We start from the raw sequence: 24924 nt of genomic DNA, 5'->3' as shown, positions 1-24924 counted from the left end.
TGTAAAATTTTGGTGAAGCCAAGACAGCGATTCTGTTCCCAGTGGACCTTGGAGAGGGTCGGTTGGGCCTCCTCACCCCCAGATCCACTCAGACCCCTGGGGTCCTCCCTGCATTCCTGGCCTGCAGGCCAAGTGCAATTTCATGGAAACCTCAGGAGTTGAATCCTCTCCGAAACACTGAATCCAGAAACGAGCCTGCCATTCAAGGTTGCTCAGAAAAGTTGGGGCTCAACAGACTGAACTCTCGCTCTTTCCTCGCCTATCCTTGCCCACTGAGCTGTGTCAGCCCCAGCCTATCTCCTGGGGCAGCCAGTGACCAGCACCTGGTCTGTGGCACCAGGACTGCGAGGGGCAGGCCACACCCAGCACACCGACCCACATTGTATTCACATGCCAAAGAGGGGCTACAGCGCAGGCATGGGCCTTCCAGGCCTGACCTCTGCAGGCCAGACCCCTTCATCAGCTTCCCCCCAAAACACACTTTGGTGACACAGATCCTCAAGGACCAAAATGAAAGTGGTGTCCCCCCCAACTTGCTATGGTAAGCCAGGGGGTCAGGTAGACCTGGGTTCAAATTCTGGCTCCAGTGTTCACAAGCCCTACAAACTTGGGCATGCTATTTCCCTGCTCTGAGCCTGTTTTCTCACCACTGAAGTGGTCTTTCTAATACTACCCTCCTGAAAGGTCAGTGCTTCTTTGGGGTTCTGCTCAGAACCTGGTGTGTAACACCTAGAGAGCCCCAGTCCCAGGGCTCTCCATCCTCTGCCTGAGTGTGTGTGTGTGCTAAATCACTCTAGTCGTGTCCGACTCTTTGAGACTCCATGGACTGTAGCCCGCCAGGTTCCTATGTCCCTAGGGATTCTCCAGGCAAGAATACTGGAATGGGTTGCCATGCCCTCCTCCAGGGGATCTTCCCCACCCAGAAATCGAACCCATGTCTTTTAGGGGTTGTGTCTTTTGCATTGGCAGCTGGGTTCCTTACCACTAGTGCCAGCTGGGAAGCCCATCCTTTGCCTACATTTCCATTTTTTCCTTAAATTCCTATGGACCGCTCCTTCCACGGTGTGGCAGATTGCAGTACAGTTCAAAATCACTGACCATTCCTCCAGGGGGATTGTATGCCCAGCAGCATCCTCACTGTGCTTGACCATATGACCTGCTCTGGCCAAAGAAATGTGAGCGGAAGTGATGTGCATTGTTTCCAGGCAGAAAATTTCAGAGCCAGTGCATGGGTTCCCAGGTGTGTCTACTTCTGCCCCAAGATGACATCATCCCAGAAGGAGGCTTCTCTCTTAGCTGGGGCCCCAGAGTGAAGAGGACACAGAGCAGACCCCCATCCACCCTCTGTGGACAGAGGCAATGGAACACAAGCTCTGTTGTTGGAAGCCATGGACATCTGGGGGTCATATTTTGTCTGATACATATTGTGGCTCTTGAAAGTCTTTAAAGGGGTTCCTGAGAGCTGATGTTTGTCTTGACCACTGTTGGATACAGTGGATAAATAACACTTAAGATGTTAAGCTTTGCAGCTTGGCCGCTATTCGGTTGGTGCTCAATAGACAGTGGATGAGATCGTGACTTGGCATCTTTGCACACAGACCAGACTGATGACTGTTGGGCTGCAAGACTGCTCTTCCTCTCATGTGAGTTGTGTGAAGGTGCATGCTTTGTGTGATGCTCCAGCAAGCTTCTCCATTGAATTTTTGCCTGTGATTTTCTCTGTCATCTCCTGGAACCACTGCCTGCTCCTGCCCCCGACCCTGTCAACCACCTGCAAGAGCTGTGTAGATGGAGGTGCCTTAGATGAGATTCCACTGTCCGCCAGTCCCCTGGCAGTAACAGAGAACGCACACAGGAGGAAACTTGGGGCATCTCTCCTCATGTCTCCTTGGCTGTCATTTTCCCCATTGCCTGAATCCACATCAAACCCCTCTGCCATCTCAGACTTCTCATTCTCCTTTGCTATTTCACTTCTATCCCCTGCGATCAGATTGCAGACCTGGGGGCCCACAGCACCCCCTTAGCACTGGCCTTGTTGTGCTGGCGATCTTCAGAGTTTTGGCTTCTCAGCAACATTACCCTCTCAGCACATGCTAGGTAGACAGTAGGGGCTTGATAAAACCTGGTTCTTCTCTCCTGAGTTGGTGGCCTGGGGGCTGGTGGGGCCATGGCAGGGCAGAGGGCATGCCTCTGTTGACTAGTTCCTGTTGGTCTTCCATAGATGCAGGTGGGAAGGCAAAGTGCTCCCTAACCCATGACTGTTGGGAGGGCCCTGAAAGAGCTGGCAAGAAACCAGTTACTCCCTACCCTCACAGGCCTGGATTTCAATTTCTCTCCTGATCTCTGACTTCTTCTTTTCTACTCTATCCGTGGCAGCTGGGGACCCTGAGCAGACCAATTCTCTCTGAAAGGGTGGGGTGTTATGGTTGGGATTGGTCCCCTCCCCACGGCCCACTAAGGACCAGAGGTCAAGGATTTCAAGAAAAACATTCACAAAAGCTTTCTCTCTTTATTTTATATATTCCTGCCGTTCAACCAGTTTGCACAAGCTGAGGATAAGTGAATTTTGGAGGTGAAGGAGGAGCATGTGGCCACAGACCATCCCAGAAATGGTCTATGCGCATTGCCAAGGCTGGTTAGACTTGAGAAGCGATTTAACAATAAACTCTACAGAATCAGAAATGTACAAAAGTGTCAAGGCAGCTGCTGGCTGATTTCTTGCCTCCCCATGGGGGTCAGAGTTATGCCCATCAGTCCTGTGCAAAGGTCCTGGGGCTGGCTAGGGGTCAGCCGGATTCTTCCCCAGGATAGAAGCAGTCCTGCTCACCCAGCAGAAGTGTGCTGAGGGACAGGCACGTAGGCGTGTGCCCAGGTGCCCATGCCCCCTCAGGTTCCGTGGCTTTTGAGCCTGTTTCTCCATCCTGTCTTTATGTCCGCCCTTTGAAAGTGTTCATGCAGGTGTAGGTTCCTGAGAATTTGTGGATCTCCTCGAGGGCAGCCTGTGGGAGTATGCTGAGGGAGGGAGAAAGGAAACAAGAAGACGGTCAATGGGGGACCAGTGGACTGGTAGCCAAACAAGATACGTAGTTGAGTAGTAGTTCCCATAAGCTCTCCCCACCTCTTCTCTCCAACACACACCAGCTCCCTCCACAAGCCAACCCACCCACCCCTCCATGGAGGAAGGGCTTTCAAGTAAGTAGATAAATGAAACTGAAGTGAAAGTGTTAGTCGCTCAGTCGGGTCCAAATCTTTTCGACCCCATGGACAGTGGCCCAGCAGGCTCCTCTGTCCCTGGGGATTCTTTAGGCAAGAATACTGGAGTAGGTTGCCATGCCCTCCTCCAGAGGATATTCTGATCCAGGGATTGAATCCAGGTATCTTGCATTGCAGGGAGATTCTTTACCATCTGAGTCACCATGGAAGTCCAGTATAAATAGTTTTTTACAAGGTAAAGGGTAGGTATAAACAAACTTTCAAAGCCACATTTTTAGCATTTTAGGGTCCATAATTATCTCAGAAATCTATGAACTCCAAATGCCACTTATTCAACAAATATTTACTCTGTGGGGCTGAAGAGTTAGTTACCAGGTATCACCTTCTTGTTCCCCCGACTCTATGTGTTAACTTATTTCTTAAGCAGCCACACTCTTCTCCTGATACATTTGCTACCAAAGTCTGTCCTATCTACCATTTCAAGATTCTCAGCCAAGTTTGCTCCACTCCAGAGTGGTATCTTCCTTTAGTTGGGACCTCAGGTTTTACTTCTCACCCTTTATTTCCCTCCAGATAATAAAACACCTGCATATATTGGGTTGGCCAAAAAAGTCCATTCGGGCCCCGTACGAAAAACTCAAACGAAATTTTTGGCCAACCCGATACCTTCAGGCCTTGACCTTCAGCGTGACACAATTTCCTGCTTTGTGGGAAATTTCCCAGACTCACCTTAGGCCTTTCCCTGGGGCTCCCTATAGCCCTGTGCTTCCCCAACAAGGCCTGGAGTTGTGCTTGCTATTTCCTCGTTGGGCCCCTGGGTATCTCTATGGTAGATATTTCATCTCTGATCCTGGCATCTGGCACAGAGGACCCAGCTTAGAGATGCCCTCAGTTCATCTGTGATTAGTTTGAAGGGCTCCAGCCCATCCTAGGTGCAAGATAGGAAAGCCTCACTCCAGCTGGAGTAATCGGGAAGTCTTCCTGGGGGTGGTGGCAATAGAGTGGAACCTGTGAGGATTTCTCTTGGGGGAGGTGAGAGGGGCGTGCAAATGCAGGGAATGGGGAAGGGCTGGCCTCTGCTTTTTCTGGGAAAGTAGTGGGGGACAGAACAGGAAATGTAGGCTGGGGGCTTACTGTGGACGGTGCTGAGGTGTTCTAGACAAATTAGCTTTTTTCTAGAATGTCCCCAAAAGCTTCTAAGAAGCTCCCTGAGGTGGACAATCAGCTTGGCTTTGGTGCGGATCCAAGTCCCTGGACTCCTAAGGCTCATGGAGCAGTCAAGGAGCAACTCAGGGCAATAGTCAGCAGGACTGAGGGAGGCTGAGGTGGGGCCTGCCTGCCCAGCACCCCCCACCCCTCACTCACTCTGCGTCCTGGAAGGGCTTTGAATTTGGAGAAGGGATGGACTGATGTATCCCCCTGGTCCTGAGGTTACAGCAGCTACTCAGGTGCCCACTGTATCCACAGTAGCCAGAGGGGAACCTGGTTTCCTGGGGTTGGACATCTGATAAAGGCACTTGGGTGTTTCACTTCCCAAAAATGCCTTTCAGCAAATGATATAAATGAACTTACTTACCAAACAGATACAGACTTCCAGAACAAAGGGATATTTAGGAAATCTGGGATGGACATATACACACTGCTATACTTAAAATGGATAACCAACAAGGTCTTATTGTACAGCATAGGGAACTCTGCTTAATGTTATGAGGCAGCCTGGATGGGAGGGAAGTTTGGATGCATGTATGTGTATGGCTGAGGCCCTTTGCTGTCCACCTGAAACTATCACAACATTGTTTACAGGCTACATGTGCGTGCGTGCTAAGTTGCTTCTGTTGTGTCTGACTCTTTGCAACACTATGGTCTATAGAACACCACGCTCTTCTGTCCACGGGATTCTTCAGGCAAGAATACTAGAGTGGGTTGCCAAGCCCTCCTCCAGGAGAATCTTCCTGACCCAGGAATTGAACCTGTATCTCTTACATCTCCTGCACTGGCAGGTGGGTTCTTTACCACTGGTGCCACCTGGGAAGCCTGTTCATCGGCTATACTCCAATATAAAATAAAAAGTTAAAAAGAAAAAGAAGGAAAAGGCCTTTCAGGTCAGAGGGGTCCAGTCAGCTGGGGGCTGGGGACCCAGAGGAGCGAGGAGTCCGTGGTTACTCGGGGCTCCAGGGTGGAAGCTCTCTCTGCAGCAGGAGAGGCTCATGAAAGCTGTGCTGAATGGGGCATGTGGAATGGCCTGTTTCGTGTGGGACTGGGACAGGAAGAGTTTTCTGCCCAGAGTCTGGAAAGTTCTAGAATGTGATGCTGGGCAAATTCTGGAGGAGCAAGTTCTCTGTAAAGCCCACCTCCCAAGGTGGTCTCCCTGATAAATCCCACCTGGTGAGCACTGTGATGTTTCTATGAATCTCAAGCCTTAGGCAAGGAGATTCCGGTCTTCCCCGTTAGGGTAAACCCCCTGAAGGCTGGGGCCAAGATTTAGTCTCTAGACTGGCAGTTCTCAAAATGTTGCCCAGGAACCCTTGGGCGTACCAGAGATCTCTCCAGAGATCTCTGCAAGTGAAACTACTTTTATTATAGTACTGTGGTAGGATTCGACTTTTTTAATGCTCATTCTCTCAGAAGTGTACAGTGGAGTTTCCTGGAGGCTATATGACATGTGACATCACAAAAGCTGAAAATCAGAAGCAGATACAAGTATCCATTTGTCTTCAATTAAGTCAGATAATAAAGAGCTTTGCAAAAATGTAAAACAATGCCATTCTTTTTACTCTATTCTTTTTTTTTTAAAATATGCTTACTTTTCACAAAAATGTTGTTTATGTTAACACCAAATGGATTTTTTTATTGCTATATATAAATGAATACATGTATAAATCCCATACTTTCCCCCCTCAGTTTTAATTCCTAAAACAATAGATACAACTCACATAAATAAAAGAACTTTAGGCTCTTCAACAATTTTTAAAATTGTAAAAGGTTCCTGAGAGCAACAAGGCTGACTACCCTAATCTGCAGTAAGGATGTGTGTGCTCAGTCATTCAGCCGAGTCCAGCTCCTTGCGGCCCCATGGACTGCAGCCCGCCATGGAATTCTCCAGGCGAGAATACTGGAGTGGCTTGCCAGGCCCTCCTCCAGGAGCTCTTCCTGACCCAGGAATCAAACCCATGTCTCTTACGTCCCCTGCATTAGACGGGCGGGTTCTTTACCACTAGTGCCACCTGGGAAGCCTATATTAAGGATAATAACTCCATGACCCATATGCCACGGCTCTCACTTTCACACCCACAGCAGATATGACTAATCGATCATGTGGGTTCTTTCCCTTGTCTGAGGCCTCTTCCCCACCAAGGTCCCCTGGGAGGAGGGGACACAGCCCACGGGAGCCTGACTCTGAGCTTCCTCCCCCAGCCCTGTACCTTTTCAAGATAATGAGGGCGTGCATCGTCCACGGCAACAGGAGGAGGGCCTGGTTAAGCTGCACGGCTTCCACTGTCCTCCGGGCCACTGTCTCTGGCTTCAGTGGGGGGAAGAGGTTGGGGAACCTGCATGCAGGAAGAGACAGTGTGAGTTTCTCCTGAAAAGCAAGTGCTACTGCTAAACCGCCTCCCTGCCCTCCATCTCCATTTCTGTCTCTAACATGTCTGTCCATGGGATTCTCCAGGCAAGAATACTGGAGTGGGTTGCCATGCCCTCTTCCAGGGGATCTTCCCAACCCAGGGAGCAAACCCAGGTCTCCCGCACTGCAGGCAGATTCTCTGCCATCTGAGCCATCGGGAAAGCCCAAGAATACTTAAGTGGTAACCTATCCCTTCTCTAGGGGATCATTCCCAACCCAGGAATCAAACTGGGGTCTCCTGCATTGCAGGGAGATTCTTTACCAGCTGAGCTACCAGGGAAGCCCCTTCTCTAACATGTCAGGGTCATCCCTTTGGCTTCTCCTGTGTGGGGAAACTTGAGACCTGTTTGAAATACTCTCCTTGCTTCCCTGCTGCCCCAGACGCATCAGGAGTTCCCAATCCCCTCTGTCCTCCCAGCTGGTCTCCTCCTGCCCACCCATACTCTGGGACTGGTTCTCAGAGCACGGCAGAGAGCTCCCTAAAACCTCACCCACACCCTGTCACTGCCCTGCTTGAGCCCTCCCAGGGCCCCCAAAGCTGTCTTCAGCCCTACCTCTCTGGGCCCACCTCTCCTCCTTCTCTGCCCAGCGATCCTGGCCAATCCTCTCTCTTAAGATCCTTCCCATCTCAGCCATCCCATCAGCAAGGCTCCCTCCTTTCGTCCACTCAGAGTGGCCTCTGATCTCATCCCCCTGATAACTGCCTTGACTGAATGTACCCCACTGAGAATGGCCTGTCTCTCCTCCTCCACTCTTGAATTCCCCAAGGGCAGAGGTCTGGTGGGTCTTGCTCCTTGCTATCTGCCCTGAGTGCAGCGTCGGGATATCGTAGGTGCTTCATAAATGCTTGCTGAGTGGGTGGACATTGAATGACATGACATTCCCCGGGTGTGTCCTGTGCATCCTGTACAGAGACAGGAGCTCTACCCCACTTGCTGGTTCACTCTCTCAGCCCTTGATTTATGGATACACTCACTAATCCATTCAAACAGCTACAGACCAGTCTCATGGGGTTGATAAATAAATGAATGGCTGAATAAGCAAGCATCAGGGGCTTCTTATGATTGTTCAGAAACATCAGACCTGAGACCCCTAACAGTAGTGATGCTCCCTAAGTGCCAGACCTCTGCTGAGCGATCAACAGGTGTTATTCACTCCAACTGACAGAGAAGAAAGCTGGGGCTTTGGGGAGCTGGTTGGGGCCTGGAGATTCAAACCAAGCCCGCAGAAGCCCCAGGCAAGTGTCCTGCTTGCTGCTTGTCCCATCTCTCCTGGGCCTATAGGCGCAGGGCTGCTGGTGCTGCTGGCTTTGACCTCAGTCCCACAAAGCGTGCTGCTCCAGCACCAGGAGGACTGAGGGTGATAAGCCAATTTCTATCCATGTGGCCTTGGACAAGTACCTTCGCTTCTCAGTCTCAGTTCCCCCATCTGGGAAATGGGCTTAAGAGCTCTCACAAGCTTGCAGAGGGCCACATGCAGCAGCATTTGTAAAGTGTCTGGTGGCTCAAACATAGAAAAAAAATAAGTAAATAGCAATTTACAAACAGCAGCACTCACCTATATGGTCACTCTTTTTTTTTTTTTTTAAATATTTATTTATTGGGCTGTGCCAGGTTGTAGTTGAGACCACGTGGAATCTTCCATCTTTAGTTGCAGCATGCTTGATCTAGTTCCCTGACCAGGGATTGAGCCTGGGTCTCCTGCATTGGGAGTACAGAGTCTTAGCCACTGCACCACCAGGGAAGTCCCTGTTACGGCTGCTCTTGCCAGAAAATCCATCAATTTTGTCCAAAGCACCTGTGTCCAACCCTCCACCCTGAGAAGTTGTTAAACATGGTTGGAGAGGAAGCAAATGCTTTTTTTTTTTCTTTCAAGAAACAGGGCTTCCCTTGTGACTCAGACAGTAAAGAATCTGCCTGCAACACAGAAGACCCAGGTTCGATTCCTGGGTCGGGGAGATCCCCTAGAGAAGGGAATGGCTACCCACTCCAGTATCCTTGCCTGGAAAATTCCATGAACAGAGAAGTGTGGCAGTCTACAGTCCAAGGGGTTGCAAAGAATCAGACATGACTGAGCAACTAACCCACACAAACTAGGTACAAATTACACTTTTACTGCTCTTCTCCTAAGCCCTCTGGAGAAGGAAATGGCAACCCACTCCAGTACTCTTGCCATGGATGGAGAAGCCTGGTAGGCTGCAGTCCATGGGGTCACGAAGAGAAGGACACGACTGAGCGACTTCACTTTCACTTTTCACTCTCATGCATTGGAGAAGGAAATGGCAACCCACTCCAGTGTTCTTGCCTGGAGAATCCCAGGGACGGCGGAGCCTGGTAGGCTGCTATCTATGGGGTCACACAGGGTCGGACACAACTGAAGCGACTTCGCAGCAGCAGCAGCAGCAGCAGCAGCCTAAGCCATCAGGGCTCACCTGCAGTCCATAGGTAATGAAGCTTCACCTAGTGCTTCTTACTTGCCAGCCAACTAGTTGATTCACACATGGGAGCTCATCTAGCCTTCCAAGTCAGGGTATCACCATCAATCCTTTCTCATGGACTAGGAAACCAAGGCACAGGAAGACTAACTTGCCTGAGGTCACACAAAGCTGGGGTTACATGTTAAATCACTTCAGTCATGACCGACTCTTTGCCCGCCAGGCTCCCCTGTCCATGGGACTTCCCAGGCAAGAATACTGGAGTGGGTTGCCATGCCCTCCTCTAGGGGATCTTCTTGACCCAGGGATCAAACCCACATCCCTTACGTCTCCTGCATTGGCAGGCAGGTTCTTTACCACTAGCACTACCTGTCTCTGCAGTTTGGGCCCACACTCTGAACCACTGTGGAAAAATGACTTGAGAGAGGCCTTGGATTTCCTTCTTAAAGTGATGGAGAGGAAACCTTGCCAGAAGGCAAACCAGGCACAGGAATGCGAGGTCTGTGAAAGTCCTGCTCATTTCTGTGCTCAAGGTGCCCAGTTAGAACCATGGATCACTGTGGCTGCATTTCCATCCAGTATGCATTTATTGTTTCCCTGGCGGCTCAGCTGGTAAAGAATCCACATGCAGTGTGGAAGACCTGAGTTTGATCCGTGGGTTGGGAAGATCCCCTGGAGAAGGGAACTGCTACCCACTCCAGTATTCTGGCCTGGAGAATTCCATGGACTGTATAATCCATGGGGTCTCAAACAGTTGGACAGGACTGAATGACTTTCACTTTCACATATTTATTGAGCACTTCCTGTATGCTCAGATGAGAAGACACTAAACCAAGACACTGTAGGGGAAAAAACCAATATGGAACATTCATAGTCATTATTCCAGCATCCTCTAAATTCAGAATCTATGATAATTTGCGTATAAGTCAGGTGGAAATTAGGCTTCCCTGGTAGCTCAGCTGGTAAAGGATCTCCCTGCAATGCAGGAGACCCCTGTTCGATTCCTGGGTCAGGAATGATCCCCTGCAGAAGGGATAGTTTACCCACTCCAGTATTCTTGGGCTTCCCTGGTGGCTCAGACGGTAAAGAATCTGCCTGCAATGCAGGAGACCTGGGTTTGCTCCCTGGGTTGAGAAGATCCCCTGGAGGAGGGCATGGCAACCCACTCCAGTATTCTGGCCTGGAGAATCCCCAGGGACAGAGGAGCCTGGTGGGCAAAGAGTCGGACACAACTGAGCAACTAAGCACAGCACAGCACATAACAACTACAGTCTGCTAGAAAGATTAATAGCAGATGCACTTATGAAGATGTTTATTGTTAGAAAAAATAATAATACTGAGCATCTCATATGCCCCAGGCTTTGCACTAGATACATTACATGTGTTATTTCTAATTCTCCCAATGATCCAACAAGGTAAATATGATTGCCACTGTTTGACAGATGAGCAAAGTAAACCTCAGACTGGTAACAAAACTGGTTCAAGGTTTCACCACCATACAGGAGCTAAGGTGAAATTCAAAATCAGGTTTTTCTTTTTAAATTTTATTGAAGTATAGTTGATTTACAATGTTGTGTTAATTTCTTATATACAGCTAAGTGACTCACTTAGTCGTGTCTGACTCTTTGCGACCCCGTGGAACTGTAGCCTGCCAGGCTCTTCTGTGCACAGAATCCTCCGAATAGTGGAGTGGGTTGCCATTCCCTTCTCCAAGGGCTCTTCCCCACTCAGGGATCAAACCTGGGTCTCTTGTACTGCAAGCAGATTCTTTACTGTCTGAGCCACCAGGGAAGCCCTAAGTGACTCAGTTATACACACACACAAACACACACATATATATTCTTTTTCATATTCTTTTCCATTATTTTTTTTACAGGATATTGAACATAGTTCCCCATGCTATACAGTACATTATTTATCCATTCTATATATACCAGCTTGCCTCTGCTAATCCCAAACTCCTACTTCTTCCCTCCCCTCACCCCCTCCCCCTTGGCAATCAGAAGTCTGTTCTGTATGTCTCTGAGTCCATAAAGCCAGGTGTTTTGATTCTTGCTTAGCAAAACAACCCCTAATGATAATCACTAAGGTGTTCTGAGTGATCCCCACACCCCATGAATGTACTGTGCTACATCCCTTCCATGATCTCATGCAATTCTCACAGCGACCCCTCCCTGCTATCCTCATCTTTGGAAGAGGATGATGCATGTAATTTAGAGGCAAAATTATCATTACATGTTGCTTTGCAAAAAAACAAGGAAAATAGTTTTTGGATGATTCATTTACCTGTAACCTTGTGTCCATTCACAAGCCCACATCAGTGTAGCACCATTTACTGGGCGCTTACAATGTAGCACATAGGGTATTGTGTGCTGAACCCCATTTATTCTTATCACAGACTCCTCCTCCCATCATCCCATTCTACAGATTAACAGAGGCTGGAGTAGGAACTAACCAGACCCAAGGTCACACACATTCTGGGGGTCTGGCTCCAAAGTACAAGCTCTAAACCAGTGGCACCCATTTCCTGTTGATTTAATTGGTCTGGAGGATGGGTGGTTGGGCTTCGGTATTTCTTTAAACTAAGCTATAACTTATATACAATAAAAGGCATAAATCTTAAGTGTCCAGCATGATCAGTTTTTACCTGTGTAACTCCTACTCAAATCAAGAAGAGAGAACATTGTTAAAAGCCTAGAAGCTTCCCTGGTGCTCCCTGCCAGGCTGTGTCCCCACTCCCCTAGGAGTGCACTGTTCTGATTCCCATCACCTCCGCCCAGCTTTGCCTTCTCTAGAACTTTAGAAAAACCGAACCATGCAAAATGCACTCTTGTGTCTCTGGTTCCTTTCATTCAACATAATGCTTTGGAGATTCATCCATATCGTTTGCATAATTAATACCTTACACCCTTTTTATAGTTGGGTGAGTATTGCATTGCATGCGTTAAGCATGGGTACTCTGTGAAGCCCCTGACCTGAGAAGCAGGACCCTAAACCACTATAGAACCCCACTGCCTTGCAGATGGAGACTCAGATATGAGACCAAAAAGCCAGGGAAAAAGCACTTCTGGGTTATTTTAAAATTTTGTCTCTCTGGGTAAAATGAGTCCCCTCGTCCAATCGACTAGAGGGACTTGGCTCAGAGACAGGGTCCGCTGCCACTGACCTGACCCTCATGCCCTGGAACATCTCGGTGCTGGTGTGGAAGGGCAGCACGGTGGTGGCACTGACGCCTGGACAGTCCAGCAGCCCCAGGGTCAGGCTCTCCATGAAGGCGAAGGCTGAGGCTTTGGACGTGCAGTAGTCAATGGCGCCAGGGATGGCGGAGAGTGCCAACACGGAGTTCAGACACACGATGTGGCCGTTCTGTAGCTCCAGCATCCGCGGCAAGAAGGCCTTGGTGGTCTGAGGGTGGATGGGGAGGTTAGTGTGCGGCAGACACAGTTTCCAACAGCCCCTCAACTTCCCCTCTTGGGGAGAACAGACTACCCTTGACACAGGCACCCCTCCAGCCACTGGGTTTTCCTACAATGGGGAGGCAATGGGGTGGAGGTCGAGGGCACTGACTCCCACATTTCAGAAAGTCCAGATGACTCCTGGAAAGCCTGTCATTCTTCTTGTCCAGCCACCCTCTAGACCCAAGCCCAAGCCCTGGTGAGCCTCTCCCCACTCCCCTATATCCCCAGGCTCCCTGGAAGGGAAGAAGATGTCATTGACACTCCCAACGCCGGCTCTGGCTCAGGACAACCGTACCCAGAACTGGCCCAGGGTGTTGATGTGCTGGGACTTGAGAAGAGCATCATCATCGCTGTCCATCAGGCTCTTCCCGTGGACCACGGCAGCGTTGTTCACCAGGATGGTGATGTCACCCACCTGTGGGCAAGAAGGGGCCACAGGGCCATTAGGGCAGCCAGCCCCAGTGGCCTGTACTTGGAGAGGAGGGACCTGGCCCTGGGCAGCCACATCGCCTCTCTGAGCATCAGTCTTGATTTGTAAGATGGGGCTAATAACCATACCAGGGTTGCTCTGGGGATCAGAAATAATTTATGGCACATAATATACCTGTCACAGAGCACACCTATAATAAATGAGGTTACTGTGACATAAACACAGTTAACATTTGCCATGTGCCAGGTATCTGACGGGGTGGTTTCTGCTCTCTCGGACCTCACTGATACACTCAGTCTAACTAGATGTCTGGAGTCGGGGGGATTTTCCCAGACAACCAAGAGACATTTGCACCCCACCCCCCACCACCCCACTACCCCTAGGACAGACACTCACAGGCTTAAACTTCCAAAGGGGACAACAGGTGATTTAGTCAGTCTATGTCCCTAGTCCCTGCTCTCTGCCACACACACACACACACACACACACACACACACACACAACTTGGACCAGCTTCACAGGAGAGTCCTCTGAGGTGCCCTGCAAACAGCCATTCCACCATAAGCAGAGCTCTCTCCCAAGCCCCGTGAGACTGTCCCCTTTGGCTAGGATTCCGACAGAGCTGAGGCCAGCGCCTCCCAGGCCGCTCACCTTCTCCCGTACAGCTTTGGCTGTCTGGTACACCTCTTCCCGGTTGCCCACATCACAGATGAAGTAGTGGCACTCGGTGCCCATCTGCCGAATCTCCTCCGTCGTCTCCTTCAGGCATTTCTCAGTCCGGCCCCACAGAACAATCTGGAAGGAGGACAGTGGTGTTGAACAGTTGATCGCTAAGGAAGCCATCAGAAATTCAGTACGTAAAGCAATTTGCCCCATGACTGCCACGATTCCATTTGAAAAGAGTGTTCAAAGTCACAATACAACTTTTTAAAGGGAGGTCGCCTACTCTAGAGGGAACCGAGAGTTTCTGAGCCCGCTGCTGCCCCACCAACAGATGTATGGTCTGCAAGTCTTCCCTTTTCAAAATCTATTGTACTTCTGGCAGTGCTGGGTCTTCACTGCTGCATGCAGGCTTTGTCTAGCGGTGGTGAGCTCGGGCCACTCCTCACTGCAGCACGGGGCTTCTCACTTCAGTGGCTTCCCTTGTTCCAGAGCATGGGCTCTAGGGCTCTTGGGCTTCTGCAGTTGCCGTACGTGGGCTTCAGTAGTTGTGGCTTCCGGGCTCTCAGGCACACGCTCAATAGTTGTAGCCCTCAGGCTTAGATGGGGCTTCCATGGTGGCTCAGATGGTAAAGAATCTGTCTGCAGTGTGGGAGACTGGAGTTTGATCCCTGGGTCAGGAAGATCCCCCTGGAGAAGAGAATGGAACGGCAAATCCACTCCAGTGTTCTCACCTGCAAAATCCCACAGAGGAGCCTGGAGAGCTATAGTCCATAGGGTCACAACGAATTAGACACGACTGAGCAGCTAACACTTCCACTTTTCCCAGGCTTAGTTGCTCTACAGCATGTGGGATCTTCCCAGACCAGAGATGGAACCCATGTCCCTTGCATTGGCAGGCAAATTCTTAACCACTAGAGCACCAGGGAAGTCCTTCATAAGGGACTTTCTTTCTTATGTATTCCTTCCAGGATGACATCTCCTACCGGCCCCATTCAAGTGATCCTATCCAGTTAAATGTAGCAGCAGAGTTCTTCCTGTACAATGTTCCAGAACGCTTTCAGCTAGGAGCAAGCTGGTCTTCTCACCTGAGGTCTAGAGCCTGATGGGTGAATGGACTGCAAGGTTCTGGCCGTAAGGTGCCAGGAGACGAAGCAAGGCCTTCCCTCTACCCAGCTGTGGTCCCAGGTGGACGGAGGGCGGGGAAGACAGGCAGCCAAGAAAGAAACACGACCTCACCCCACAGGTAATAAACGTGGGACTCATTATGCCAGGAGATGACCCTGGCAGGACCAAGACATGAATTCTTAAAGGGAGTTGGACATATTTATGAATGGCTGGCCATAAAAGGCTCAGAAGAAAGGGTGGGCTATTTCTCAACCTTGACCTACAGGAAGATGACACTCCTCTCCATGACATGTCGTTGAGTCCAGAGAGGCCCCTGTTGGTAAAACAGGGCTTGGTGACAGGGAACTAAGAATCCCAAGACCCAGTGTAATCAGCACAAAGGCAGAAAGGCTGGGGGCTGGAGAGAATCAGAGAAAGGAAGAGATAAAAGGCTCCTTGGGGATTAATCTAATGGGTTTCTATTTTTGTTTCTTCTCTTTAAAATTATCAATGAAATTCTTCCTTTAAAAATAGAACCCAACACGGAAACCCCATATGTGAAACCAGTAAAAGGAATAAATTACACGTCCAACTCCATGTTTTCTTACTTGAAAAGCCACATATGAGAGCAAAAAGGCTGAGCTGGGAAGGTGAACATTTTCAAGTGGGTGATGGATGTATCTTGAGTCACACCAGACCAGAATCTATTTGCTCTGCAACTTGGTACGGAGGAAAGTCACACAGACAAGTAGTCGTTGGTGATAACAGTTTATCAACTGTTTACCTTGAAATATCAGAACGTTCACAATACCACACAGGGTGCAAAATGGCTGCAACTGGTGGGATACAGAGATGTGTTGATGGCTCCCATGGATTCGAGTTTTTTATTAGAGTTTTTACAATATATATTTATTTATTTATTTGGCTGCGCTGGGTCTTAGTTGTGGCACTTGAGAACTTTAGTTGCAGCGTGTGGGGTCTAGTTCCCTACTCAGGGATCGAACACAGGCCCCATGCATTGGAAGCATGGAGTCTTAGCCACTGGACCACCAAGGAAGTCCCCTTTATTAGAGTTTTTAAAACTTTCGAAATATTTCTTGAAGGAGAATAAGAGTGTTCTTTCTATTCCTGCAACATCTCTGGGAAAGCCCAGTTTGAAAACCACACCTTGTCCAACCGCTTTATTTATTTTAATTGAAGTCTTGAAATACGGGAAGGGCTTTACGAGGGAGAATTCCATCAGCCACCCTCCACGATGACAAAAGTCCTCCAAGAGCAAACAGACTGCAATTAGACAGGCTCCAAAGGACATTTTCTTGTCTGTTGAACTAAAAACAGACTTAAAATATGTTCCTCCAGGAAAGGCTGGAGAGATTTCCTTCATGAAGAAGAAAGAGATCAACTGTTCAGTGTGTTCAGTCATCTTCCATCATGTCAGACCTCACTGCCGTCTTGTAGTCACTGTCATCCTAGTTTCCTCCCATCCTCCCTTGTCACCCCATCCATCTGTCCATCCATCCTTCCTCACATTCATCCACCCACTCACCCATCCATCCATCCAGCCACCCACCCATCCTTTCTTCTTTCTACTCACCCCACGCCACCCCACTCCATCCATCCATCTAATTTCTGAGCATGTCAGATTGAGGTGGAAGAAACCCTTGGCCTCCTTTCTTCTGCTCTGGCCCCTGCCTAACGCCCTCCCACATCCAGCTTGTCTGGGGAACAGGACCCGGGGGCTTGCACAGTTCCCTAGTGTCTAGCTGAGGACAAGAGTGGTGCTTCTGGGACTCTGAGAACTTCTGGACTAGTTGGCAGGGCAAGGAAGCTCAAAGCAGGGATGTGTATGGGTTAGAAGGTGCAGGGGTCCAGACAGCTGGGAGCACAAGGAAACCAGCAGAGAGAGAGAGAGCCAGGGAGGCAGCACTGTCTGCATGGCTGGAAGGGCACCCTGGAGAGGAAAACAGGGACTGGACTGAAGGAGGTGAAGCAAAGGCTGTGCCCCACTGTCTTCCATGCGTGGGGGACACACCCAGGTGGGATGCTGAGGTTTGGCCATTTCTTTTCAGGGGTCTGCTGAGGATGCCCCTGGTGGGTTGGGAGACTGGCCTCCTCATGTTCAGAGCCCCCATCTCTGACAGAGAGCTGGGAGGGGTTTACTTTCTGTCCTCCTCACCCCATCCCTCTGAGCCAGGAGCTCCCTGAGGGCCTAGATTCTGCCTTGTTCATTTCATATCTCAGTGTCCGGCAACGCAAGTGCTATTTGTTGAGCAAATGAATGAAAGTTCAGGGCTGCAGGTAGGAAGGGCTGCAAGGTGGTTAAGTAGCCTCTCTGAGGCTGAGATGAGCCCAGCTCCCTTGATTGAGCTGTTTAGGGTCCCAGAAGCTTCTACCCACCGGCTACTTAGACCAAGAGTCAGCGAGACCTGGGGTTCCACTCAGAACCACCCTGGACTGAGCTGCGAGCTGAAGCCAAGGCCAGCGTGTGGCCCCTTGCTGCGTGTCTCTGTGCAGGTCTGACTGAATGTGTCTCTCCTTGCATGGGTTGTGTGTGCAGCCTCTGCACTGCTAGGTGCTTCCTTGGGCCCACGGTAGATGCTCAGAGTTCCTGGGAAGCCAGGGACTTTTAAAAATATATATTGTTTTTTGTTTATGAACAAATTAAAAGAAGTCCAGATGGCAGTGGGGGCACCTGAGCTGCTGACTTGCTTACAAAGGAAGCCTGTGGACAGGAATGGGTGCAACCAGACTTCAAGCCTAGAGACCCTTCTCTCCCACCCACCTTAGGGCCCTCTTGGCCTAAAATCACTGGTCCCAACCTTCTTTGACAGCAATTCTGCCCAGACCAAGTTGCTGTGGTGGGGATAGTGTGGGGCAAGAAATCCCATCCCCACAGGTAAGGCCGGGGCTGCAGAAGGCCCAGGGCAGAAAGAGAGGAAAGGGGACAGGGACCCTCCAAGCTGAATGATTGGTCAAGGTTTGATGGGCTGACCATCAGGCCATCAGGCTGGGCATGTTCCCATCTTAGGACCCAGGCGCATCTCCATGGTGACGGGGAGGCCAGGGCTGGTCACCCTGATGGAGACTTCAAGTAAGTGAGCCACTGGGAGTGGGAAGGACAGGGGTTCTTCCTGGGCAGGTGCTGCCCAGTGGGCTCACGGCAGCTGCTCCCTCCTCCTCCTCCAGTCCCTGCTGGGACCCCTGTGGGACCCCAGAGTCACAGACCAGGCAGGCACAGTTCAGTGCACAAACCTGGCAGGCACAGTTCGGTGGTTGGCCCAGGCGGTTCCTCACCAGAGTCACCAGGGGTGACCCCAGACACCTAACAGGACAGGGGTCCCACCAGGTGCCCAAATGAGACCGAGGCCTGGGCAGGTAGGAGGTCTGAGAGGAGTGTGGGGTAAGCCGCCTGGGGGTGGGGCAGATTTATGAGCCCTGGGAACCCAACCCGGCCTCCTCTTAATTAGCTTCCAGGACAGAGAGCAGCTGGGGAGGGTCAGCAGCCCAGGATTTACTCCTAAGCCGGGTTTACAAAATAAGAGCTCAGAGAGGCTCGACACCTTCTGGCCTCCCCTCCCCTTGGGGCAAAAGGCTAGCTTCTGTCCTGGAGAGGAGGAGGGAAGCGGGGTGAAGACCCTTGGCCTTCTAGGCCTCAGGGTCCCGCCCTCCTCTCCCTCAGCGCTGCCCTCACAGTGAGGCTGAAACCCCCCAGCAGCCCCCAAAGCTGACGGCTACCATGATCCATTTTTTATGGCCGAGAATACTGGCTCAAAGGTGCTAAGGTAGCTTGTCCAAAGTCACACCCAGTGAGTGGTGGGGGCAGGATTTGAACCCAGAGCCTTTGTCCTCTGCAGATGCACCCCTGAAACCCAAGGCACGGGGTGGGGGGAGGTTTCTGAGCTTTGAAAGTTCTGCTCCCAAATCCCATGTGTCCTCATACCGGTGTTTCTTCCCACCCAGCCCTCGGCTTCGTCTCCCTTGACGTCCACAGCCCATGAGTCTGCTCACCAGGACTGCACGGAGGGCCGGCTGAGGGCTGGGCACTGTGCCCTCAAGGGGGTTAACAGAGCAAATCAGACACGGTCCCTGTCTCAAGGAGACAGCTAGGAAATGAGAAAGCAGTTGGACACAAAGTGCCATGAGTGGGAAAAAGAATAAGGTGAGAACTTGACGTTAAGATATTGGCTTTTTTTTTTTTTTACCATTTTCAAGTAAACTTTCTAACAAGTGGAAAGCAGATGCCCATGAGAATCTAGATGTTTTAATAAAAAGATTCAGGACTTCCCTGGTGGGGCAGTGGTTAAGAATCCACCTGCTAGTAGAGGGGATGATGGGTTGAAACCCTGGTCTGGGAAGACTCCACATGCCATAGGGCAAGAAAGTCTGTGTGTCACAACTACTGACCCGCGTGTCCTAGAGCTGGTGTTCCGCAACAAGAGAAGCCACTACAGCAAGAAGCCAGAGCATTGCCACTAGAGTGTAGCCCCCGCTCACCTCAACTAGAGAAAGCCCAGGCAGCAACAAAGACCCAGTACAAAAAAAACCGAGATCCATGTCAGTTTCTAATGTATTCATGAATTATAATAAAGATGACTATATATTTACATTTTAAGAAACAGAAGAGGGAACGTCATTTAAATTGGAACGTCATTTAAATTTAAATTCTGAGGTTGCTGTATTATGCCCGTTGTATATCTAAGGCAACTGCAATTCAGAGAGGCTAAGCAAGTGATCTGAGGTCACACAGCAATCAACAGGACAGAGCTGGGATTTGAGCTGAGGTTTTTCACCACCATTCCCTGTCCCAGTAGGAGAAAAGCTATTTCTTCTCTTCATGTGGTCTCATGGGGATTAAGCATGCGGAAACTGGCAGCCACCGAGCCATTCTCTATTTCCCATGGAGAAGCGCTGAGAAAGTCACAGCACTGCCCCTTGATACACTGTCTTCTGCAGCCAATAGAATGAAGAGAGTTCACACTATGGAAAAATGGTCAGGATTAAAGGCTGCAGAATTACCACCCACACAGGATAATCTCATCTCTAAAAGCATAACAAGTTGATGGACATCACCAGGCTACATAGGAACAGGGGTGGTCTTGGGTAGGACCTTAGGTTTACTTCTTTGTGCTTGTCTATGTAATGCTTCTAAAAGACAAATATCATCATTTATGATCTTCAAAAAAGGAGGACAGAATAATAGCTTTCCCATACATCATTTCCGAAATAGGCCATTTCACACAAGTGACTCAGCACAGCTTGTCCAACCTCTTCTGGGCTCCCATCCAGTGTGAGGTGACTATCTGCATGTCTCTTCCCACTGCTGAATGAATACACGAGGCTGCAGTGAACACCTTGCACTCACTCATTCTGCACTGTGTGCTATCTCTCCATTTCACATCTGCGTATGATCTCTTGGAGGGCAGGAACTAAATCTCACCTATCCTGGGTTCCCTGAGACCCTACCTAGTGTGCAGCACAGACTTTTAAATGCCAAGGCTACTTGTGAAATCCTATTCATCCTGCAGAACCTGCCTGAATGGCCCCTCAAATCTGAAGTTCCCTGGCTCTCTTTCCATCATCCCGACAACAATAACAACACCACTATACACTGGCTAACAGCTATTGAGCATTTCTCATGAGCCAGATACTGTGCTGAGTACATCCAAATGTTTCCTCCTTTCATTCCCATAATCCCACCTGTAGGTAAGATTTCTCTCCCCCTTCTACAGGTGAAGTGAAGACAGGTAAAATTACTTGCCCAAGGCTATACTACTTATAAACAGTGGCATAGGTGACTCAGAACTCATGTTCCTGATGTTTTCAAACTTTGGTGCTGGAGAAGACTCTTGAGAATCGCTTGGAAAGTAAGGAGATCAAACCAGTCAATCCTAAAGGAAATCAACCCTGAATATTCATTGGAAGGCCTGATGCTAAAGCTCCAATACTTGGGCCACCTGATGCGAAGAGCCAGCTCATTGGAAAAGGCTCTGATGTTGGGAAAGATTGAGGGCAGGAGGAGAAGGGGGCAACAGAGGATGGGATGATTAGGCAGAATCACTGACTCAATGGACATGAATTTGAAAAAAATCCAGGAGATAGTGAAGGACAGGGAAGCCTGGCATGCCGCAGTCCATGGGGCTGCAAAAAGTCAGACAAACCTTAGCAACTGAACAACAGCAAAGCGCACAGCTGAGAGTGCGCTGGGCCTATTTGTGAACACCCTGCCTCCCCTAGGAGCTTGAGAAGTCCTCTGGGGAGTCCTTAATCAGCATCCAGCACGGGCCAGGTACAGAGTAAAAACCAAGCGCTGTCGCGTGACACTGGCCCCAGGAGGGCTTGAGAAAAATCTGCTGACCAGAGAACAGTGAGTGCCTCTCCTCCACCCTGAGCTCATGGGAATGCCTGGCCTTGGCGCTCATAGCTGGAGTTCAGCTGGGGTGCATGGCCCCACCAGAGACGTGAGCTGGGTGGCCTCCGTGTGGCCCCCAGGAGGAGCATCTGTTTATAATTGGCAGCCCCGGAAAGATCCAAGTCCCTGGGCAGGTCTTTGGCAGACCTGCTTATGTCCCATGGGCCCTGGGTTTTGGAGCAAAGCAGTGCTGAGCTGGCTTCTCAGAAGGAAAGAAAAGACCCATTGGAGACCCCAAAGCGTGGCAGGGTGGGTAGGGGTGGGATGATCACAATGTGAAGAGTACACAGCTCTCCTCCAAACTCAGCACTTCCAGCAGGAAGATGTGAACAAAAATCCACCCTGTGGCCAAATGAGAAGAAGTGAGCAGCAAAACCGAGTGTGTGATGCAGAGTAGGGTGCCAGCAAGGAGAGGCTGAGTGGCCATGCCTGTGGGCTGGCAGGTAGTATTTGAAACACTGACACACACTCCCAGTAGGTACGTATATAGAGCAAGTTACATTCTGAGTTTTCTGCTCTTTCACATCCCTCTCTATTTCCAAAAATAGACTTCTCTGATTTTTTTTATTTAAAAATTTTATCTCATTTATTTATTTTTTGGCCACATGGCACGCAAGATCTTAGTTCCCAACCAGGGATCGAACTTGTGCCCCCTGCCATGGAAGTGCAAAATCCTAACCACTGGACCACCAAGGAAGTCCTGAGACCTCTTTCTTGGGTAGAGGAGCCTAGAACATAGGCTCAGGAGCAAGATAGCCTGGGTTCAATTGTCTGATTTACCACCTATGCAAACCTGGAAAACCCACTTAACTTCTCTATAAATTAAAGTTGTAAAGCCTCCACTTGGAAAGGTGGTTGGGAAGATGACGGAAGGACTTAATAAATGCTGGCTATTATTTTTATCATTGTTATTGTTCAGTCACTAAATCGTGTCCACCTCTTTTCGATGCCATGGACTGCAGCAGGCCAGGCTCCCCTGTCCTCCACGATTTTCTGGAGTTTGCTCAGATTCCTATCCAATGAGTCAGTGATGCTATCTAACCATCTCATCCTCTGTTCCCCTTTCTCCTTTCTTCTTCTTCTTACTACTACTATTATTATTAACCCAGGAGCAGAAATAGATCTTCCTTGCTCCCAGAAGTATCCTTTATCCTCCACAAATTTCTTCCCTGGTGGCTCAGATGGTAAAGAATCTGCCTGCAGTGGAGGAGACCAGGGTTCAATCCCTGGGTGGAGAACATCCCCTGGAGAATGGAATAGCACCTTATTCCAGTATTCTTGCCTGGAAAATTCCATGGGCGGAGGAGCCTGGCAGACTACAGTCCATGGGGCTGCAAAGAGTTGTACATAACTGAGTACACGAGCAATGCATCCTCCAGGAAACTGGAGTCATGGGGTGATGGATACCTTTGTTATTGCTGTTCAGTTGCTCATTCGTGTCTGACTCTTTGTGACCCAATGGACTACAGGACACCAGGCTTTCCTGTCCTTCGCCATCTCCCAGAGTTTGCTCAAACTCGTGTCTATTGAGTCAGTGATGCCATCCAACCATCTCATCCTCTGTCATTCCCTTTTCCTCCTGCTCTCAATCTTTCCCAGCATCAGGGTCTTTTCTAGTGAGTCAGGTCTTCAGGTTGCCAAAGTATTGGAGCTTCAGCTTCAGCATCAGTTCTTCCAATGAATATTTAGGAAAATTTCCTTTAGGATTGATTGTTTTGATCTCTTTGCTGTCCAAGGGACTCTCAAGGGTCTTCTCCAATACCGCAGTTCAAAAACATCAATTCTTCATCTTTTTTTATTGTCCAGCTCTCACATCTATACAAAACTACTGGAAAAACCATAGCTTTGACTATATGGACTTCTGTGGGCAAACTAATGTCTCTGTTTTTTAATATGCTCTGTATGTTCATCATTGCTTTTTTTTCCCAAGGAGCAAGCGTCTTTTAATTTCATGGCTGCAGTCACTGTCCACTGCGATTTTGGAGCCCAAGAAAATAGTCTGTCAATGTTTTCATTGTTTCCCCGTCTATTTGCCATGAAGTGATGGGACCAGATGCCATGATCCTAGTTTTTGAATGTTGAGTTTTAAGCCAGCTTTTTCATTCTCCTCTATCACCTTCACCAATAGGCTTGTTAATTCCTCTTCACTTCTGCCATAAGGGTGGTGTCATCTGCGTATCTGAGATTGTTAATATTTCTCCCTTCAAACTTGATTCCAGCTTGTGCTTCAATCCAGCCCAGCATTTTGCATGATGTACTCTGCATATAAATTAAATAAGCAGGGTGACAATATACAGCGTTGATGTACTCCTTTCCCAATTTGCAGCTAGTCCATTGTTTCATGTAAGGTTCTAAATGTTGCTTCTTGACCTGCATAGAGGTTTTGCAGAAGGCAGGTAAGGTGGTCTGGTATTCCCATCTCTTTAAGAATTTTTCACAGTTTGTTGTGATCCACACAGTCAAAGTATAATCACTGAAGCAGAAATAGATGTTTTTCTGGAATTCTCTTGCTTTTCCTATGATCCAAGGGATGTTGGTAATTTTATCTTCGGTTCCTCTGCCTTTTCTAAATCAAGCTTGGACATCTGGAAGTTCTTGGCTCACATACTAGAGGCCTAGCTTAAAGGATTTTGAGCATTACTTTGTTAGCTTGTGAAATGAGTGCCATTGTGTGGTGGCTGGAACCTACTTTGGCATTGCCCTTCTTTGGAATTGGAATGAAAACTGACCTTTTCAGTCCTATGGCCACCTTTTCTACTCCTGAGTTTTCCAAATTTGCTGGCATATTGAGTACAGCACTTGAACAGCATCATCTCTTAGGATTTGAAATAGCTCAACTGGAATTCCATCACCTCCACTAGCTTTGTTCGTAGTGATGCTTCCTAAGGCCCACTTGACTTCACTTTCCAGGATGTCTGGCTCTAGGTGAGTGATCACACCATCGTGGTTATCTGGGTCATGAAGATCTTTCTTTTATAGTTCTTCTGTGTATTTTTGCCACCTCTTCCTAATATCTTCTGCTTCGCCACCTCTTCCTAATATCTTCTGCTTCTGTTAGGTCCATATAGTTTCTGTCCTTTATTGTCCGCATCTTTGCGTGAAAAGTTCCCTTGGTATCTCTAACTTTCTTAAAGAGATCTCTAGTCTCTCCCATTCTATTGTTTTCCTCTATTTCTTTGCATTGATCACTGAGGAAGGTTTTCTTATCTCTCTTTGCTATTTTCTGGAACTCTCCATTCAGATGGGTATATCTTTCCTTTTCTCCTTTGCCTTTAGCCTCTCTTCTTTTCTCAGCTATTTGTAAGGCCTCCTCAGACAACCATTTTGCCTTTGGCCTTTCTTTTTCTTGGGGATGGTCTTGATCACTGCCTCCTGTACAATGTTACGAACCTCCGTCCATAGTTCTTCAGGCACTCTGTCTATCAGATATAATCCCTTGAATCTATTTGTCACTTCCACTGTACAATCATAAGGGATTTGATTTAGGTCATACCTGAATGGCCTAGTTGTTTTCCCTGTGTTCCTCAACTTAAGTCTGAATTTTGCAATAATAATAGTGGTGGATGCCTATAAGACTCCAACTGGGGCTTC

General features: G+C 49.0%; 1 protein-coding gene across 1 annotated transcript in view; it reads right to left on the bottom strand.

The window, feature by feature from the left end:
- Window positions 1-2489: 2489 nt before the first annotated feature.
- The window catches only part of DHRS3 (dehydrogenase/reductase 3), a 50570-nt gene continuing 28135 nt past the window's right edge, over window positions 2490-24924 (bottom strand). The window contains exons 2-6 of the mRNA XM_052653674.1: window positions 13809-13952; window positions 13023-13142; window positions 12436-12674; window positions 6636-6761; window positions 2490-3012 (exon numbers count right to left, since the gene is read on the bottom strand). Coding sequence (XP_052509634.1) covers window positions 2928-3012; window positions 6636-6761; window positions 12436-12674; window positions 13023-13142; window positions 13809-13952 — 714 coding nt within the window. The 3' untranslated portion in view covers window positions 2490-2927. The remainder of the gene's footprint in view (window positions 3013-6635; window positions 6762-12435; window positions 12675-13022; window positions 13143-13808; window positions 13953-24924) is intronic.

This window comes from Budorcas taxicolor, chromosome 16, assembly GCF_023091745.1.
Source record: "Budorcas taxicolor isolate Tak-1 chromosome 16, Takin1.1, whole genome shotgun sequence".
In the NCBI taxonomy this organism is placed as follows: Eukaryota; Metazoa; Chordata; class Mammalia; order Artiodactyla; family Bovidae; genus Budorcas; species Budorcas taxicolor.
This window is presented reverse-complemented; position numbering and strand designations above follow the sequence as displayed.